The 21,587-nt window shown below is 42.4% G+C and overlaps 1 protein-coding gene across 5 annotated transcripts in view; it reads right to left on the bottom strand.

Annotated features, from left to right (window-relative positions):
- Positions 1-21,587, bottom strand: part of SASH1 (SAM and SH3 domain containing 1) — a 530,274-nt gene that overhangs the window by 54,908 nt on the left and 453,779 nt on the right. For all 5 annotated transcript variants that reach the window (XM_053382126.1, XM_053382128.1, XM_053382129.1 and 2 more), the window contains 4 exons: positions 10,090-10,130; positions 4,094-4,180; positions 2,289-2,401; positions 1,364-1,465 (listed from right to left, as the gene is read on the bottom strand). In XM_053382126.1, the coding sequence (XP_053238101.1) occupies positions 1,364-1,465; positions 2,289-2,401; positions 4,094-4,180; positions 10,090-10,130 (343 nt within the window). The remainder of the gene's footprint in view (positions 1-1,363; positions 1,466-2,288; positions 2,402-4,093; positions 4,181-10,089; positions 10,131-21,587) is intronic.

Genomic DNA, 21,587 nt, shown 5'->3' with positions numbered 1-21,587 from the left:
GCCAATACAGCTGTTGGCTTGGCACATTCAAAAGAAATAGAATAAATGGAGTCCTCCAAACTGAGCTTAGAATTAACAGTATAGTGACAACAGAGGGCAGCTTCTCTGCTGACACAGGGGAGGTGGCACCCTGTCCTTTGCTAATTGTTTTTGTATTTTAGCCTGGCAGGCAAGGGACTGAACATCCCAATTTGCCAATAAAAAATCGCGTAAATGACAGAAGGTTGAGAGGAAGAAGCAAGATCAATAGAAATTAAATCTTTTCAGCATGACACATGTCAATGGCATTTTTCCCTTTTTGCAAAAAAAATGTGATGCTCAGCCACATGCAATGCAAATCTGTCTTGCAGTTTATTTTTATTTTGTTTTTTAAAGCTACATTTCACAGTTTGAAGGCTGTTCACTAGAACTTCTTTCCTCAATAATTACATGGTTAGGGAAGGCATCATTTCGAATTGGGATTACAAAACCATTTAAAGATTTTAGGCTGCAGTTCTAAAATCATTTGTGAGAGTTGAAGGTGAACTGAACACACTAAGACTTACTTCTGAGTAGAACAAGCCTAGAACTGCACTATTACAGGAAAGGATTAGAAACAAAGTATATGGTATTAATGTCAATTGCTATATTTTCAACAACAACGTACATCAAGTATGACATGTTCTCAGATAATCATTTTAATGTATACTTTGCAATAGAGCAGGGTGAAGGTCCAAACAAGCAGGCATATCTATCTAGCCACAGGATAACAGCCAAAATGTTCAAGTGGAAAAAGTGAGGCTTTGGGGGAATCTGAAGATGGAAACACACTTGAGTTTTGACACAGAAATGCTTATATCTTAGTAGAGCTCTAGAGGAAGCTTAATGTGACATGGCAGCTTAATTTAGGGCTGCATCCATGTGAACAGTGGATACCTGGCACCCATGGAAACATTAGCTTGTGCCATGTCATGAGCAAGATTGTTTCTGGCATGACACCACAAGTGCTTCGAAATTTACTTTTGCAGTTGCACCCACAAAACCACACCCTATGTACAAGCGCAGATACACACAACCGGCTGAGAGGCAATATGTGCAAACTTTTGGTTAAAAAAGGTGTTGTGTGAAGAGAACCTGCAACTCAGGCAGAACACAGACTGTGCTGAACAAAGGCTAAAAGAATACCAGCACTATATCCAACATCCATGAGATTCAACTGAAGAGAGTTGAAACTTTTTTAAAAGTGGAGTGATCTTTCCTTTTCAATGGGGAATGGGACCATCATGCCTGAGGCGAACATTCTCCATGCTTCTTGCTTCCCTTTCAACTGCCTTATGTCAATGTAAACAATATATGCAACTGCATTGTAGAGACTGATACTCACATTACAATTGGAGGAACCGTCAAAAGATGGGTAAGGACTATCAGGCCATTCAGCAGAGTCCATGCTACCTGACTGCCGATGTTGGGCCTCATATTCCTTAAGCTGAAATGAAAATAAGACCAAAGGTTTTCTACCTTGCTAAAGCATGTGGTTTAACCTATTCCATTTTCTCAACCCCCTCCCCCCATTATTCTGCTTTCTGGTTTGCTCATATTATCACATATTGTTCTGATAATACAGATAGATAGATAGATAGATAGATAGATAGAAGCTCTGGAAAGTTCAGAAAAAACCCCAGACACAAATACATACTACTCAGCTCTGTTATATTTAAATATGTTGTTTAGTAAAAGTACTCTAGTGACAAAAGCGAGAAATCAGCCCTCTGAAGGTTAATAGAGAGTAAGTTATGTGTGAACTGAATTGTTAGCTTCAAAGCATAGTCTCATTAAGTCTTAACTGCAGAGTCGACAATCTTATCAGTGTGTGGCTGAGCTTTAATGCTTAGTTAAGCTATAATGCAATTCACTTACTCACCCATATATGCATACACTTACCACATGATTGTTCAGGTTAGCACCATACAGTGGAACTGTGATTCTCAAACCTTTTAAAACCACTTACGGTACAATTCTATAACCAGTTATCTCAGAGTAAGCCCAGTGAACTTAATGGGGCTTACACCTGAGTAGAAATGTATAGGATCGTGCTGTTATTCACAGAACTGCTTTCATACGGAATCTTTGGGCCTGGTCAGACAGGATGCTAATGTATAAGCAACCCCTGCTTCTATCCCAATCCACAAAGTCACCTAGCATTGTTCTCAGAAATTATGGCAACCTATTTACAAGGTTCTAGTGTTTCACTGATATAACTGACATATCAAGGAATAATAAGGCTGAATAGTATGTATTTCATCACATACCCTTGCAAGCGCTTCCTCAATAGTAATCATCTTCTCCTTAACCATCATCATTAGTTGGATCCGCTCCTCGTCACTCATTGTGATCTCACTTGCCACATAACCAACATCCTCCCCTGAAGACACAAAGGAAGAATAAAGATCTTTAGAAACAAAGCAAAATGGGGGGGGGGGGAGAGAGATAAAGTGTACCAAATCATGATCTTCCCAGGCTACTGACCTCAGAAATCTGGTTCCTATGTTAGTCAAGCTATTTGGGCTACTTAACTCCCTCCTTCAAAATCTGAGACACATGGCAACATTTTTATTTGGGTTTGTGAAATATGTTGATCTTAACACTGTCAGAGACCAAGGACATCAGCCATGCCAGGAGAGCCGTTGCCAGTTTTACCCCACAGCTTGATGACAGGAGCAATGCTAAAATATTCCTCTCTAGTGACCTATTTTGCTTCCTCAAATCAATAGAGCTTAGAAAGAAGGCATGTCCTAGAATATATTTATTATACTTGGAAATCATTACAGACAATGACAGAGCAGCAAAGGAAATGCTAATCCAAAGCCTGGTATGTTGGGTCAAGAGATTTTCTGCATTGCAAACCGATTCCTACCATCCTTTGTACAAATCTGCCATATTTTCAACCTATCATTTATCATCTTAGGAAACATTTGTCTTTGAAGGGGTAATGTAACAAATATGGATGGAATAAGATGGTATTTGTCCTATATTTTATGCTTAGGATGCAGAATGACTGGACTTTGATGGTGCTGTTTTAAACTGTGGTTTCATTCATTTATTTAAAAGCGTTTATAATCTACTTAATATTTTAAAATATTTAAGTGATATTTTAATGATTGCATAATGTATTTTTGTGAGTACAACTGTACAAGGGGGTGACTGAGCAGCTTTGAATCTATCAGGTCCATGATTAGCTCTGCTCCACCCTCGACCTGCCCAATTTTGGGGTCCTATACTTGCTGTTTCTGGTAGGAACACCACCCGAGAAGCTTCTCAACTACTGTACCTTCAGAAGAGCCTGGCAGACTTTGGCAGATGGACAACTCTTATACCAAACCAGTCCAGTAGCACAAATTGGGATTAAGAGTATGCTGTGAAATGTGGAATATCTGACAGGTGCACAGCCTTCCCGCTGCTCCCCGGGGCTGGCGGTGAGGGAAGGTCGGCTTTCCCCACCGCCAGCCCCAGAAGCTCGGGGAGCAGCCTTTCTGCTGCTCCCCAACCTGCTCTTTAGGGCTGGCTTTCCCCAAAGAGCAAGTCAGGGAGCAGCGGAAAGGCTGCTCCCCGAGCTTGTGGGGCTGGTGGTGGGGAAAGCCGAGCTTCCCTCACCGTCAGCCCCGGGGAGCAGGGGGAAGGCTGCGGGTGCACGCACGCGCACGCGCGCGCGCACACACACACACACACACACACACACACACGAGAAGTTGATGATCAGGAGGAGGCTGCTTTTGTATTCCTTAATGAATAAAGTTTTGCTCTAAGAACAGAGCAATTACACTATGAAACAGCTTCATCTATTGCTGAACTTTAGTTTGATATGGAACAGTTCTCAGAGATAAAGCAGCTTCTGTTAAATTGGACAGCGTCTGACAGGCAGCAGTATATAACCTGCCTTTCTAACCTAGTGGAATTAATTGAACAAAAGAGTACTGTCAAAAAATTAAGACTACCCTTGTTAAATTATTGCAGTTTAGTATGTAAATCCTGCTGAAGGCCCAATTCACTATATAAACTATTCTCAGAACTAAATGTAACAAATATTAAAACACAGCAATGCTAAAAAAAGCTGTACCTTTTGAAGACTGCCTCATTAGTCCCTTCTGATTCTTTCTGAAGTTTTGCCAGAAATACCTATTCTTCTTTTTCCAATCTGCTTTACCTAAAGGGGAACACAATATACATTAGAGGTTTAAATATGTATACATTTTCAAAGGAAACCCATTCCCTCTGTTAGGATATTTCCGTTCCACCTTAAAAGGGAGCAGGATGTTTGTATAACAGCCTGCGTAAGTTCCTGTCTCACAGGATGTTTATGTTGTAAGTTCGTTTCGTTTTTGGCTGTTTTGCCTGAGCAGTCGGAGCAGACGGTCATGCTTTTCTTTGTTCTGACCAACGCCTAATAAACTGTAAATATGCATGTTCTGCTCTCATGCTGTGCAACTTCTGTTGTGTGAATTCTGCTGATAGAGTGTGCACAAGTCCAAGAATGTGGCTATCTTTTCTTGAGGCTTCGTGTCGCTACAATTGCTAGATACTGCGTGACCAAGGGAGGTCGATGGATCGTCCGGCACCGAGCTTGGGCCTCAGATGGACTCTATCTCCCTGGCAGTATCCCAACAACAGGTTTCGGGCCCAGATTCACGGCACTTGCAGGAGAGTAAGACTGCAACAGACTGCTGAGGTATGTGTGGGAAAAGCGAAAGCAGAGGCTTTTCTGTTGCCGCGGCAGCCTCTTTGATGTCCGGCTGGCCTAATTGGCCTGGGAACTGAGCCAAGCAGGCTTCGTGATTTATGGGTGCCAAGATAAGGAGTCTCTGAAGTGAAGAAGACTCACGGCTGGCGTTAAGAGGTGGAATGGAGTTTTTCCAAGCCTCTGAAGCTGCTGAGTGTCCAAAGTTAAATCGGGACAATTATGAGACTTGGGCAAAATGGTGTGAGAGTTTGCTGCGTCAGTTTGGAGTCTGGCATACTATATCAGAAGCCACTCCAGTTCCTCGGACAGAGAAATGGCAGGCCCAGGATTCGAAGGCCGTGGATATTATTGTCTTATCCGTCTCTCTGGAGGAAATAAAGACGCTTGCTGGAAATCTCACGGCACGTGACATGTGGGATGCTTTGAAAAAGGCCCACCAGCCAATAATCCCAGCCCAGTGTTTGAATGCATCGGAGGTCCTGGCTGTTTCCCAGAATGCTAGTGAAAGCAGAGATGCCGAGGGCACCGGTTGCAAGCTGCAGGGGGAGCTGACTATAACGTCATCCCAGGCAGCATTCCAGCCTCCAGGGGGAGCCAAGGAGTCGGCAGCTGAGAGCTCTGTTTCTCGTGAGAACCAAGGTCAGAGCCTTTGCAGAGGCCGGAAGACCAGATGTAAACAGAGCAAGATGCTTGCAGGTGGCCAGGAGCGGGGGGGGCAAGTTGCGAAAGCCCACGCCAGTGGAAAACGAGGCTATGTTTGCTGGCACAGCTCCACCAAAGGCTAAAGGCACGTCTGATGGCCAGGAGCAGGGGGGCAAGTTGCAAAAGCCCACGCCAGTGGAAAACAAGGCTATGTTTGCTGGCACAGCTTCACCAAAGGCTAAAGGCAAGCTGCAAAAGCCCACGCCGGTGGGAAACAAGGCCAAGGCCAGGTTTGTAATTGACTCAGGTTGCACGCGCCATCTCAGCAAAGACCGCCATCTGTTTATCTCCTTCACACCTCAAGATGGAGAGGTCCAGCTGGCTGATGGAAGGACTTTGCAAGCTACAGGAGTTGGAACTGTGAAACTTGCAAGTCTGAATACGACCATTAGCAATGTACTTTTTGTTCCAGGAGCTGCGGACAATTTGATTAGTGTACCACAGCTGACTGGGCGTGGTTGTGAAATTTCCTTCAAGAGGACTGTCTGTGTCATCAGAAAAGGCAAAGAGGACATTTTGCATGCAAAGTTGGTGGATGGTTTGTTCAGTCTAACTTATGATGATATTGCTGTGTCTAATGCTGATACTTGTTGTGTTGCACAAACTAACAAGGTTCTTCATGCAGGATGCATTCACGATGCACATCGCAGATTTTGTCACCTCTCTTGGCAAGCGCTAGCCAAGATGCCTGAGTTGGTTGAAGGTTTGGACATCAAACCTTGTAAATATCACATGAAATGTGTATCTTGTGCAGAGAACAAGGTGAAGGTTGCTCCAAAAGGCAAGGAGTCTAGCAGGCAGGCTTCCAAACCCTACCAGCTAGTTCACGCAGACCTGGTTGGTCCTCTAGCGCCCTCTTTGGGAAGAGCAAGGTACTTCATGGTTCTAATTGATTCTTTTTCCAGGTACATTCATGTGTTTATGCTCGAGCAGAAATCGCAAGCATTTCCTAAGTTCAAGGCATTCTGTGCTTGGTTGGAGAATGCTCACGGTAAACGTATTGGTTGTCTGTTTACTGATCGGGGCGGGGAGTTCACTTCTCAGCAGTTTGAAGCTTTCCTGACTGAGAAGGGAATCCAGCATGATTTGTCAATGCCTAGATCGCCATGGATGAATGGGCTTGCGGAGAGAGCAAATCAAACGTTGCTGCAAGGCATAAAAACCTTGTTGCATGATGCCAACCTCCCTGAGAAGTTTTGGGGGGAGGCTCTCTCGAATTTTGTTTACAGTTTTAATCGCAGACTGTCATCACCTATTGGCTGCACTCCCTATGAGAAAATGTTTGGTAAGAAACCTAACACCAAGCACTTGAGAATCTTTGGTTCTGACATGTGGGTACACACCCCACAAAGCAACAAGCTTGGGAAGCGTGGGGCACATGGTTTGTTCATGGGGTACGAAAAAGGTGCATACAGAGTATGGATGACTAACTCTAAATCCATAAAGTTCACAAGGAGTGTTGAGTACAATCCTAAGTGGGGGGAAAATGTGGGAATTTTCCAGAGTTACCCAGAGGAGGATGAAGGTGATGTGAAGAAAGCAGATCATGCTGAGAAAGCTGAGGAAACTGAGGATGAGGATGATGATGATGATGATCAGAGTTCGGATTCCAGTTCAGTGGGCGGCGCTGCTGCTGCTGTCAGTGACAGTGATGACACAGCAGACTACAAGAGCGCAAAGGCCTCAGTCAGACCATCTGATGAGTCTGACAATGAACTGGAAGAACCACTGTTCACCATTGGCCACTTTTCTCCTAAGAAGGAGGAGATGAGTCCAGAAGACTTGCGTCTGGTTCGCAGGTCTGAAAGGGCGACCAAAGGCAAACCTCCAAAGAGATTTGCTGATGAGTTTGCTAAGATGGCAACTGCTGTTCTTAGTAGCTCAGAGAAGGTGTGGGAACCTTCAAGCTTCAAAGAGGTCCAGGAGTTAACCTCTAAAGATGCTGAGCCTTGGCTTAATGCCATGAAGGCTGAAGTTGATTCCTTGAACAGGAACCAGACTTGGGAACTGGTACCGGTAGTCCCAGGAATGAGACTGGTTGGCAGCAAATGGGTCTTCAAGGCCAAGACAGACCAGAATGGCAAGGTTGTCAGACACAAAGCCAGATTGGTTGCCAGAGGTTTTTCACAGGTACCAGGGCAGGATTACCACGAGACCTACTCACCCACGGTCAAATATGAGAGCATTCGGCTGATGCTCAAGATCGCTGCGGAGGAGAAACTGCATGTTTCCCATCATGACATAAATACAGCTTTTTTGTACGGGATTTTGGGGGAGGAGCTGTACATGCTTCCACCTGACGGGATGCAGATACAGAAGGGAATGGTCTGTAAACTGCGGAAATCCTTATATGGTCTCAAGCAGAGTGCCAGGTGTTGGAACACAAAACTCACTGAAACGTTGCTTTCTCTAGGTTTTCACCAGGGCAAAGCTGATCCATGTGTGTTTGTCAAGGAGGAGGGGCAAAACAAACTGTATTGTTTATGTTTTGTTGATGATCTTCTGATGTTTTGGAAGAATCAGGCTTTTTACCAAAGCACCCTAGCTCAACTGAAGGAGCACTTTGACATGAAGGATCTTGGTGAGGTATCCAACTATCTTTCTCTGCAGGTGGAGAGGGACCAAGCAGGTAATTTTCTGGCACACCAAACACAGAAAATTGCTGATGTATTAACCAGGTTGAATTTGGTTGATGCAAACCCAGCAGACACACCGATGGTGACAGGTTACCAGGTAGACAGTACTGCTGAAGCGTTTTCTGACACAACGCTGTACAGATGCATTCTAGGCAAGTTGAATTTCATTGCTAGATGTTCAAGACCTGACATTGCTGTAAGCACTAACCTGCTTAGCAGTCATGCTAACAATCCTACTGTTCAGGATTGGAAAGCTCTGAAGCGCATAGCCCGCTATTTGAAAGGGACTATGCACTACAGGCTGAGGTTCACCAGTCAGAAGACTGGAGGTCTTGAAATCTTTGCAGATGCGAGTTTTGGAAGTGACACCACGGATGGTACAAGCACTTCTGGAGTATGCTACATGTACAACCACTGCCTGTTTGACTGGTTGTGCAAAAAGCAGACAACAGTTAGCCTAAGTTCCTGTGAAGCAGAACTCAATGCTCTGTCATTTTCACTCATGGATTGTGAATGGTTAATGCAACTGTTTAAGGACATTGGGGTTTCTGTGAAATGTCCTATACAAGTGTATCAAGACAATAGATCTTGTTTGGCTTTGCTGAACTCGGAGAGTTGCAAGCAAAGGACCAAGTACTTGCAGATTAAGCTACATCGTGCAAGAGAGTGTATTCAGAAAGGACTCATTCAGGTGTCCTACATGCCAGGAAATGAAATTCCTGCTGATCTGTTGTCTAAGGTTGTTAACAGAGAACAACTTAAGGTTTATGCACAAAGGTTGCAATTGGGTTGAACCACAGGTACTACAGGTTACACGGAAAGGGGGAGGATGTTAGGATATTTCCGTTCCACCTTAAAAGGGAGCAGGATGTTTGTATAACAGCCTGCGTAAGTTCCTGTCTCACAGGATGTTTATGTTGTAAGTTCGTTTCGTTTTTGGCTGTTTTGCCTGAGCAGTCGGAGCAGACGGTCATGCTTTTCTTTGTTCTGACCAACGCCTAATAAACTGTAAATATGCATGTTCTGCTCTCATGCTGTGCAACTTCTGTTGTGTGAATTCTGCTGATAGAGTGTGCACAAGTCCAAGAATGTGGCTATCTTTTCTTGAGGCTTCGTGTCGCTACAATTGCTAGATACTGCGTGACCAAGGGAGGTCGATGGATCGTCCGGCACCGAGCTTGGGCCTCAGATGGACTCTATCTCCCTGGCAGTATCCCAACACCCTCATCCTGTTTCAGTTATTTTTGGGCGTGTTTTTTAATTTTAATTCATACTTGGAAAGAATGCCATAAATAGCTGTCACAAGCAATCATTATTTAGGAAAAGGAAGGCTGTAGACCATTTGCAACAAGCAACCAAAAAATACTATGCTAGGTGAAAATGAACACACATTTTTTATGTTCATGTTAACTAACAATATAGATCATACTGAACTTTTATTTTTAGTTCACCTAAAAAACCTTCAAAGTTAAAAGCTACCTAAAAGTTAATATGAAAATGCAATTTCAATTTGTTTGTGTAATCTAAAAGTGGTGCATGACCATTAGTCATATTTCTACATCAAGCAGGCTTCCTAGTTATTTTATTTTGCACTTGAGTGCAAAAATGAGATCTATAAATAAATGATAAATAACAGCTATCCCTATTTAAAGCAAACACTGAGATGCAAGTGAATTAAATAAATTGTACCAGAAGATTCCAATACATTTGTTTTCTTTAAGGGAGGAGGAAAAGAGTGGCTGTGCTCCGCTTCTGGACAAAATGACTTCAGTGATTAACAAAAACTATCCCACACCTCTGTCTACCTGTATAACACTTATAAAATGCACAAGGAAGTACTATTCTAAAGGAATAATCCTCAAAGATGAGAAGGAAGTTGAAACCCCCCCTTTCCCCCCACAAGCAGGTAGCAAAACATGTGACATTACTGCAAGAGAGTTGAAACAGCAAGGTAGATCAACACTACTGATGGTATGCAAAAAGCAAGGCATTGGGAAGGGGTGGAGAAAGGACCAAATAAAGGTGAAGTATACTGACCGACAGCACTTTCTTCAGAACTTGATTTATGAAGAGAGAACCTAAAACGCAAAACAGAAACAGAATGATTGTGGCAAACGTCTGACGTGTCTTGGGAGTTGTCTGCAGGGCTGGCTGCCTCAAACGAAGGACCAAAATGCACCATCTGCCCCTGCCCTTCCATGTACTGACCCAACCGACAGTTGAATCTTACTTCCACACTGGCAACAGGCCAGTGTCCTCCACCACTGTACCTTGAGGGCAGAAGGCTAACTTAGGGGGCACAGGACAGGCTGTACAGCACACAGAGCTCTGTCTTCCAACAGAGGGAAATGGGGAGGGGGGCAGCTGGGGGAGGGCAAGGACACACAGCATTTGCTGTCTGGGGCAGTCGCCTCACTCTGCCTCATGGTAGGACCAGCCCTGGTTATCTGGCTCACAGTAAGTCAGGATCTGAAGCATCAAATGCCCCCTCCCTGCTCCTTTTCTTATGAATGCACACTGAAGCCAGCAAGAGAAACTGTATCTCAGCACCAGCCACACTTAAACAATGGCATTAGCTCAGCTCCAGCCTGAATGCTCTGAAACGAGCTTCTTGTGACTGATGCAGAAAAATATGTATGGAGAACAAAAGAGTTAAAGTTACAGGGTCAAAGGGGGAAATGTGCCAAAGAATGTCCTCTCCTCTCCCCCTCCCTCCCCAGGCTGTCAACACAGAAAATTAATACAACACTTCTACCAAGTGGTAATATATTCTATGCTGTGCATGTAACTCTGCCTTTCGACTACTGTAGCAAACTGTAGCATTCTTTAATGCAAAAAAATCATCACTTTTTGTGGGCTGGCAGTTTACAATATATGAAAATAAACAGCATTAAAATTAGAAATATAAATAATGGTAATGATACTATTAATAATTACTTTCTTCAATTTAAGTTTATTATTGCTACCAAGCTTGGAGAAAAACAAGGATTTGAAGTCTCTATTCCAAAGAGAAAGATGATAGATAGATATAGATAGATGATAGATAGATAGATAGATAGATAGATAGATAGATAGATAGATGATAGATAGATCTTCAGAAAACAAGATGAACATTTTACTTTGAGTGTGCCGAGTTTGACTTTGCAAACCCATCTGATCTGCACTTCCTAGGATTAGCAGTAGAGGGCACTGCAGTGTTTTTGATCAACAAAAGCTCTGAGAAGAAACCAAACTGTATTTTGTTTTAGACCAGTGCACACTGTAAATGATCCAAGTGATTAGAGGCCAACAGTTTATAAGCATGAAAAACATAATCATCAATTTGCAGGGACATCATGAAAGGGGAAACGATAGCATGAAGTTTAATTTTGATTCAGTAAATTCACCCAAGCAAAGGCAGTAACAGCAGTGTTTCGGATATGGCAAATCATCTTTCTTCTTCAGTCTGATTAGAAATTTAATCCGAGCCAGCCAGCCAACTGATGCAACCAAATTCCAGATCTGGGCTGCACCAGGTGCATGCTGGAAGGGGGCCATTGCTAGTTTCCTTACTGATGCAGTTTACACACGGGACAGCTTGTAAAAGGAAAATTAATGGCTTGGGTGGGTTCACAGCACTAGCAGCCAAGTGCTTGATTGTTAGAAAGGAGCTCAAATAGGCACAGAAGAAAATATATAGCAGCCTTTCGATAGGCCCTTGGAGCACAAAAATATATATATTTAGGAGTGTGATGTGGTATATTTATAAAACTCAGGGGTTTTGTGAACATTCATGTACTTTAATTTCCTATCTGGTCCTGCAAATGTTGTTCAACAAATTTGTGCTTTCACCCTACATCCCAGACTGCTCCTGTCTGGGGTTCTTGTACTTTTGATCATGAGAGATGTACAGACATCACCCTAGAGAATGCATCTCACCCAGCACCCCACCCCGCTCTTCAGGGTCACTATCAGTAATAGAAAAACCTTAACTTCCAGCTTTTCAGGTTATGCAGATGCATTCACAACCACATAAACAAGCTATTAAAACAATACAAATAGTGCCACAGACAGGGGAAACAGGAAAGGAAGGGACAACCACAAAGCATCATGCTACTTGAACTTCACTACAGCAACTACACAACAGCTATAGGAATCCCCACTATCCTAAAAAAAAAAAAAGGTATTAGAACACTTTGCAGGAATTATACTGAATTTTTATCCTATAATACTGCAAAGTACGGAAAACAGGATACTTCTGTCACTAAAAGTGTACTATGATTTAGAATATACAACTTATATATTAATATGGGAATTCATTGCCCTTTTGATACAATGGGGGGTGGAAGCCTGGGAAAGCGCACAGAAAGCAGACAGAACAGAAGTTTGTTCAGCAGCTAGAAAATATATTGGCTTTTAACCATTTAAAGTAGGGATGGAGAATCTGTAGCTCTTCAGGTGTTGTTGGTTCCCAGCTCCTATCATCCTTGACCACTGCTCATGCCCTGATTTAAAGAGTTTCATGAGAGGCAGAATTTAACTGCATGTAAATTTTATGCTCAACCTTAAATGGCCTTTTTTAAAAAAAATGCTTAAAACCATTCTATGGAAGATAAGCCTATTAACACCCATGGCAGATAAATGGAACCTCCACGTTCAGTACATCTCTGAATACTGGTTACTGTTTAAAGTGAGAACATTTCTCATACACCATACCAGATATATAATTATCAGATGTACTTATAACAACCTATAAGTATGTTTTTATTATAATGTACATATTGAAGATTTGGGTGGGAGCACAGGCACCAGCTCTAAAGGGACCCAGGTTCTTTCAGTCCCTCCAAGAAAATACCCCCCCCCATGTTAAGGACAATCGGGGCAGATTTCATATGTGCCAACTCTAGGGGGCTCTGGTCCATTGCACCCCCCAAAAAAATTCTTCTGGGGGCAGAGCCCAGACCACATGTTTTGTCACACTCAGCTTCTTGCCACACAGGAGAAAGGTAGGGGGAAGGAGCCCTGGACCAGTGTCGGAGGAGGAGGCAAAGCATTGGGAGAAGGACCAATGAAACTGTGCCACCACCAGTTCAGCTCCGCCTCTGGCTCCTCTTGACATCACGTGTGCATCATCAGCCTTCCCAATCTTCTGCTCATGTTGGTGCTTATGGATGGGGGGAAATGATCATAGCTGCCTAAAGGCACATAATCAGCTTGTGATAGAGGCAAGATCAGAACCAGGGACTTTTGGGTTAACAGCTCAATGTCTTAGCTACTACAATACACCAGCTTCCTTCATTGTTTCTAAAAAGCCCACTGGTAGCAGCTCGAAAGCAAAATATGAATTTTCCTATCTAGAAGGCATGTACCAGTTGTATATTTCTCCCATTCCTTTTCACACTTGTATACAGCAATGTTTGCTGGAGGGGAAAAAAGCACCTTTGACTTGGCATTCTATAAAGTATTTTCCCTTCAAGTCTTGCCCAAGGTGTGAATGATTAATTATTACTTTCCTTAAATATGTGGGATGAAGAATTTATGGCATTTGAAAATGGCCTTATTGTTTGATTTGACAATTATGCTGCTCTGACCGTGTTGAACCTGCAGCTTCTCTATGAACACACACCAGACATAATTTGTGTTCTTCCATTCATGGACTGACAACTCGCTCTGAAACTTAATGATGCAGTGACACTTGGCAGAAGTTTCAGCACTGCATGTCTGAAAAGCAGCCAAATGCCATTACTCCATGGCTTTGGCCCTTTGGTTTTGCTATGCTCTGATGTACAGCTTCATTAGCAGACTTCCCAATGAAAGCACTCCGACGCACATAGTAAAAGGGCTCTACAGATACTGACTCATGTAAGGAAGAAAGACATAGAATAGATGGCCAATTACAGACCACGATAAGGAGATCTGCTTACTACCAGATTCTAGTTCTGGTGTGAAATTAAATCCATTAAAAATGTTCATAACTTTAATCTCATGCTTTAATGTCAACATTATTTCTAGGTCCATGCCCCAAAACTTGATAAGTGAAAGAGGAGATGTTGAAAGAAAGATGTAGCAGGTTCCTTGGAAATGGTAAACATTCTGGGATACAACCAGAATTTTTTTTGCAAAGCCTCACTTTTAGACCACAGAGTACACTCCAGCAAAGCTGGTCTTGTCTAGTTATGGTCCAACAAATGGTCAAACTGAATGAGAAAACAGAATGGATGTTAGTCAACAGTTCTGGTGCATAAGCACAGAGAATGTGGAACACTCCAGTATGAACAATTTTATAGGTAAATGATTTTCATCTACCTACCTACCAATGCATCCTTCCTTCCATCCCTATTCTTCTGGATACTCCTAAGTGACTTTTCAAACTATTTTGGCAAATAAGAAGAAAAAAGAATACTGTTTTGATAGCAGGCCCAAAAAGATCCTCCATTGGGTTGCGGTGGTGGATGCCACACACCTCACTGCTATAGTGACCCATTTCCAATCTTCATAACTTCCTTTTCAAAGGTCTGGTGATCCTGGCAGTGGGGTGCACTCTACAGACTGAGTGCATTGCACACAGATAAAAGGGAAAACTACTTTCGGTGTAAACACTGTTTTCTGGCTCTCCTTCCAGTGAGTTAGTAAAGCTTTAACTTCATCAGACCTGTCCTAGTCTGTGTCAGGCATCTGTGGGGTTTATTTTGCATACACAGTGGCTGACTTTATAAGGCATGGAGTCCATTTGTGACCTGAAATATAAAATAGCCTTGTGCTTCTGCAATATGCAGAACAGTAAATGGAAACAAACACCACCATGTGTGCTGCTTTTATGAACATGCTGTTTAGATCGGAAAGGTCATTGGTTTCCACCCCCAGCAACACAAAGAGAAACTGAGAATAAGATTATCCTGATTGGTTTTTATTTTGCTATTAAGAATCATAAATACAGATGTGCTTTAAAATATACCCAGATCTCATTTATTGAATGCAAATAGCACAGGTGCATAATGTGGTCCTAAAAATTAGACAGCTACTAAAAACCGCCCATAAAATTATACTCTCTTCTCCCTTCCCAGCATCTATTTACAAACCAAATGGAACAGATAGCCTTGTATAAAGTTATTGCTTATATTTGGAGCACAAAATACACCAATACAAAAGCCTTTTGCTTCCTTCCTTTGAAGGTGGTTTGTTTATCTGCCTGCTTTACACAATGCCTAGTGACTAAACTACTGTGAAAACTGACACCTTTATGAGAGGAGCTGACTGACTTCAAGATAATTTATTTAAGGGGGGATGACATTGTGAGGAAAATGGGTCTTTAGTCCAATAAAGATTTGCATGGACCTGAAGGGAAATGCAAGTCTGAGGGGCTCTGACCCTGCTAGCATCAGTGTGAGAAACATGGAAAGCAGAGAGGTTCCATTCAATTATCTTGTCATTAGGTCTCCATAGCAATGGCTCTTTCAGCAGGTCAAAACTTTCTCAGCAGTTACAAACATGGCACTGCCTTTGTTTTGTTTTGTTCCCCCCTATGTAGGCAACAGAGAGGTAGCCATGTTGATTGTGCTTACTTTACAGTGGAAGCAGGACCCATCAGTTCACAGCATCCTTGATCATGAGTAAGATAACAGAACCTGGCTTCTAGTATGGTATCTATATTGCATCTATAAGTGTCTAGTCCAAAACAGAAAACATAGGGGAAAACCCCTTCACTGGCATGACAATAGGCAGGAAAAGAACAGGATTTTTCTTTGTCTCCTTCAAGCCATGTATGAAAAGTTGGAAGAGCCAATATTTTTAAAAAGCAACAACTAGGGAGGCCTTATAGGAATTGACCAAATACTGAAGAAAAACTAGGTCCAAAGCAGATATCAGGCACACCAATAGAGGAAGATCAATATGTTCTATCATTCTTGAGTTGAGTGGAGGTCAACAAAGATCTCCATCTCTCATTCAGGTTCAGAAAGATATCCTGGAAGCTCTGGGTCTTACAAAAGAAATTGTCCCAAGAGACTGTGTTGAGAAAATTGGGCTGAAGTTGAATAAAAGGAAGCAGTTTACAACCCACTTCGTAATTCCAAACATCCTCCATTACAATCTCACCTCCAAGAACTGCTTTATGAGAACCAAAACTGAGATAATCTCCCAAAGGAACTCGCATACCTCAGAAAGTATTTGTAGCAAAGCTGAGCCCACTCTGAGAAGATAAATCTGAAGCACCCATAGAAAGATGAGCAGTGGGAAATATCACCTACAGTTGCACCTGAAGGCCTTCTATTCTCCCATCACTGAGGGGGCTGCTGGCAATCCATGGCAATTCTCTATGCTCAGACTGGGCAAGTACTGTATGACTCAGAGAACAGGAAGACGTTAAGTGCTTTTTGCCCATACTTCTGTTCCACCTCTGACAGAATTACGTGCCACCACTTACATGGGACACTGAGAGAGAACTACACTAATGTGAAGAGTGCATTAACATCTAGATCTAGTTACTCACACCTGGAACTGTGCATTTTTTCCTCTTTCTGTAAAACCTTTGGTTCTTCAGGCGCCAGGTGCCTGACCCAAGCAAGGATCTCTAGGTGGAGCCATGCACTCTCCACCAGAGCTCAAGAGCTGATGGAGGCTTGAGGCCTGGGGTTGGGAGGTTACTCACTTCTGCCTTCTGTCCCTCCAGTGATGATGGGCAATGTATCCAATGACTGGCAGAGTTAATTGTGGTTTGCATGAGAGCAGAGTCTGGACTGCGTTGACCCATTCTGGTGACAGAACTAGTACTGCCTGACCCTGTTCAGTCTCCCTGCTTGAAATCAAAGGGCAGAGCACCACTTTGGAATTTTCTTGGCCAGCTGAGACCTACCTCCAGATTACGGAGGTGAGCTTCTTTTTGGCGAAGGTTGCCTGAAGGCCAGAGATGAAAAAGGAAGGGGTAAAACCTCAGCAGCCTTCTTGCTCCAAAACATCTAGAAAGGGCTAGGTTGGGGAACACTGAACTATCTGTTAATACATGAAGATCACCAGGAAGCGTGTAAAAAAGAGAGGCCAGTAAACAGTAGATTCTAAAGCTCAGGGAGGCATACACAAAAGCAGATTTGGTGTCTGAAAATATACAGGCAGAAAGACCGGCTTGGCACAAGGTACACAGCCCATCACCATCTACAAATGTGTTTGGGTCATGACAAACAGCATTAACTCGCAGCAACAAGCTCTACATTCTTCTGAAAGGAGGCTTTCGTTTCTCTGAGAACAATTGCCAGGAAACATTCCTTCAGCTGCTCAGAGGCACATTGGTCTGGCTTGTCACATGTCACAAGCACTGTTTGGCTGGTTTCTCACTCTCATTGTGAATGTTATTGTGGGAGTTTCCTGCCCTACTTCTCTCAGGGAAATTATTTGCAAGCAGCATGAATAATTTGGCCACCAATGAAATTTAGCTTCAAACATAACACTCCATCTCTTCTCTCCCCCCCCCCCGAAACACCATTTTGCTTTGGAACAAGTTTAACTAAGTCTGAGGGAGACTGCTCTCCCCTCCCCTCTTTAATCTAGTTTATAGCGGTTAACAAAGCCAAGAGGAAGCATTCATTCTCTAGATTAAAAGCCAAGTTTCATACCAGAGTTTTTATTTTTCCTTGCTTTGGCCTTTGCCCTTTGCAGTTCTCATCACTGTCGTTATTCTGGCTTATTACAGATGAGCTCATAGTAAAATGTCATAGTTAATTTGGTTGCTGTGACAATCTGCTAGAATCAAACATGACAGTACTTAAACCACTCAACTGATAATATCACCCAGAGTACTGATTCAGCATCCTTCTAGATTAGGACTGCAGTCTGGACATTAACCACAATAAGATCAACAGTCTTATCTTTAGAATTCTGGGAAGTCCATTGTTTAAATCAGGTAACCTGTGCACATGAGTATTGATAGAGAAACTGCATATAAATGTAAGAATGATTTGGAGATCTGTACAGGGACCAGCGTTAGAAACTGAGATATGAAAGCCAGGAGCTAAGTGGCACTTTAAACATGGGTTCTGGGTTCTGCAATGGAGTGTTTAGGTCCACTTTTTTAATAACAAGAATATAAAGCTGAAAATGAATGAACTGCAGCTAAAATCTTATATTCATTTTTCACATGGTCTAATCCTCATCTGAAGACTGCAAAAATCAAAGCCATACTTCCCTGGCCCATCCCCTTTAATATTCTTATGAGGGTCCCTTCTCCAGTCCTCAGAGAGTGGCTGGAAGTGGGGAGGCAGAAAAAGGTTCTCCTTTCGTTCCAGCAGTGGCAGCTTTAATCTTAGGTGCAGTACTGCTCTCAGAGCTCAGAAACTGCTTGTATTAATGAAATTCCCTGTCACAAAATGCGCATAGAATAATGGGACTTTTGAGCACTGACTGGGACCCATAGAAATTTGTCTGAGGATAGGAAATGCTTCTGTACATATACACAGGGCTTGCTAATTTTCCTTTCCAACTGCCTCCTGCTGCATAGAATGTTGGAGAGTAATGAAAGGGGCAGCTTTTTGAAGTGAAAAGATCTGATGTGGTATCATGGGTGGGGGAACCAAAAATGACTGGGTGTACATATGTAGCAATCCCACATTGCCCCATTGGATTAGATCTCAAGTTGCAGTAGTGCTTTGGGGTTTGTTAAAATTGCATCCAAGACAATAAACTTTTAAAAACTATGTGAATTATTCCTTTACAAAGGGAAGCATATAGCCTGCTTGCTGAGACTCACAGTCATTTAAATTAGCAAGTATACCAACTCTGCTGTACTGACTCCTTCGTTAACAACACTGGAGCTAATACAAGAACCAAATTAGTTGTAGACTCAAATCATAACAACATCAAACTCCTCCCTCTGGCTAGAGATCATATCACAGGGCATGCACTCAGGCTGAGTAGTTAATCATGAGATGCACACAAGACCAGTGCACAGCATGATGATTTTACACTTTCAAAACAGCTGCAGCAGTGAGCACATCTCACAGCTGATGAAGACACAGAAGCTCCCATGGTCTGAAATGCAAAGCTGCTCAAAAATGTCCCACTGTTCAGAGTGCACAGAGACCATTCATAACCATGCCACTCTGCAACATCCCACACGGGACAAATGGGTCAAAATTATCCCTGGACTATGGCGTAAATTCGGCAGAAAGGCCTTTGGTGTATCTTGATAGATAAGGAAACACGGGTGTCAAAGTTCAGTTTGCAATTATATCACAAAACTTCCCTGGTGTAACTGTTTTTGTTATACTGACAAAGAATTGGGTTCAGAGAGTGATTAAACACCCAGTGTATGCTGTGCAAATTCACATTCTGGTGACAGTTGTCTTTTAAGTTAACTAAATGGGTCTCCTGAATGCCCCAAGAAGATCAAAAGAAAACAATTGCTTTGGCTTCCCCATTCTGCTTGTAATACCTTCACTTTTAGAGGCTGCAGGAGGTAGCCTGCTTAGATCGGTTTATTTCGAATCAAACCAAAATGTATTCCCAAAAGTAGGGGGGGATGCACTGTCCTCTTCCCCTGTTAAAAACAGGATGAAAGACAGGATGCAGAAGGTTTGACTTGCTTTGACCTGGATTTCCTGCCAAATGCACAGTGATCACCAGATTTCTTCTCCTTTCCTTGAGTAAACAACTGCAGGAGAGCTGCTGTCACTTTCAAGATATCACAAGGGGGATCCCTTTGTAACAAAGTTACACTTGTAGTTGCACGCAAAATTAATCAGTGTTCTGGGAAAGTTCTCCAATTTTCTTTCACAATGAAAAATGTACATCCTATTATGAATCTCATATTCATTAACAGCCATACTTACACAGAAAACAGATGCTGTTCCTTTTTATAAGGGACAGTTACTATAGCAATGGAAGCTTGCAATATATGCTACACGCTTTTCTTTATTTCTGGAGGTTCCACCATTCGATTCAGTCTGTATGCCTATTTAGTAACATTTTACAGTAGGCAGTTGAGTTTTCCCTTAGTCTAATGCCAAGTGTTATGGTAGCTTTTGTGGTATTTGCCTAGTAGAAATTGGACCAAGACCACCAACTCAGTTCTCACAGGCTTTGGACAGATGGTAACAACCCTGAACTGGGGAGAATCTTCTATTTACTTGAAGGCTGGCATGGAGAAATGCTACCTCCAAACTAAGAGCATGAGAACCTGTTTTTAAATCACAATACACAAAACTGTCCAGAGCTCCCCCCCCCCTTTGGCAACATAACTACATACAAACATGTATGCTCACAAACACAAAGCAGGTTCAAAGAACCAACATTCCAACCAGTCTTTAAAAGGCAGCTGAAATCTTTAAAGTTTGCAAAATGAACTTGGCAATACACACCTGGGTCTCTAAATACCATTCATTGCTGATTTCCCAGTACAGTAAGCTACTTTAAAGCTACTGTGCACATACTGAACCCTTGAATCTATAGACATTCTAAAAATTGCAGTGGTGATCCAGGATTAGCTATGCTTTTGAGGAAACTCCCTTTAAAGAATTTACTATGAAAGATTCAGACCTTTAAAAGTGTGAAAATGAGTTGCATTCTTCTCAATAGTTTTACTTCAGCCTTGACAAATCTAGTGGAGCAGCTATAAAATATTCTGCAGCAGTGACATGCTTTTAAACATATAAAAGAACTTTTTTTTAAAAAAAAATTTTTGCTGGCAAGAATCTTACATCATGCAGATGGCTCCTGGCGGTTGCACTTCTGCTAAAACATCATGCTGGAAATTTCACATCACTCATTACCGTGACAAGAAAAGGGTATTTATTTCTAAACAAAATCCCACACATCAGAATGGGATAAATTGCTGGCTTCCTTCAACTATATAAGACTGCCTTGCTTTAGAAGCTGGCAGTTGCATGGCCAAACCCTGCTGCATTATGGCAGCTGCATAGCCAAACACCTGGTGTATTATAACTGCTGCTGCTTCTAGTTATGGTCACTAGTTACGGCTAGTGTGCACATTCAAGTCAAAGAAATGTGTCCCCAAATTTCTTGGGCCCATTGGAAAGTTACACTAAACTACAGCGGGACGTACAAGCAAACTAGACAATGGTTGTTTTTCTGTGTACTTTAACACAGAATCTATCTTAAATCATAAAACTGGAGAGTTGGAGAGGACCCCAAGGGTCATGTAATCCAGCCCTCTGCATAGAAAAGGTGTGTGTGTTAGATTGTTAACAGCAGAAGGGCATAATACTGGTAAGAGAAACAATAGTGCAAAACCTTCCAATGAAAACTTCTTTCCCCAAGCACTTTTATCCTCAGTATTTTGTGTGACAATGCCTGGGCAAAAAGTGCTTGGAAGCAGGGCTACAAGCAGGAACGGGGAGGTTCAGTACCTTTCATCCACATTTCAAAATGAGACCCCCAATTACATTTTTCTAGGTGATTAAGACTGTTCCAGGTTAAACACATTAAACTATCGCCCTTAGATCCAATGAGGCCTTCATGGTATATCCTAGCAAATTAGCTATTCACTAATACTATATTATAGTTTTTAAATAAATGATATAATCCCTTAGGGAAGGGCAGGGGTACCTCAT

Source organism: Podarcis raffonei, chromosome 3 (genome assembly GCF_027172205.1).
Source record: "Podarcis raffonei isolate rPodRaf1 chromosome 3, rPodRaf1.pri, whole genome shotgun sequence".
In the NCBI taxonomy this organism is placed as follows: domain Eukaryota; kingdom Metazoa; phylum Chordata; class Lepidosauria; order Squamata; family Lacertidae; genus Podarcis; species Podarcis raffonei.
The sequence above is the reverse complement of the archived record's forward strand: the minus strand, read 5'-3'. Positions and strand labels throughout refer to the sequence as shown.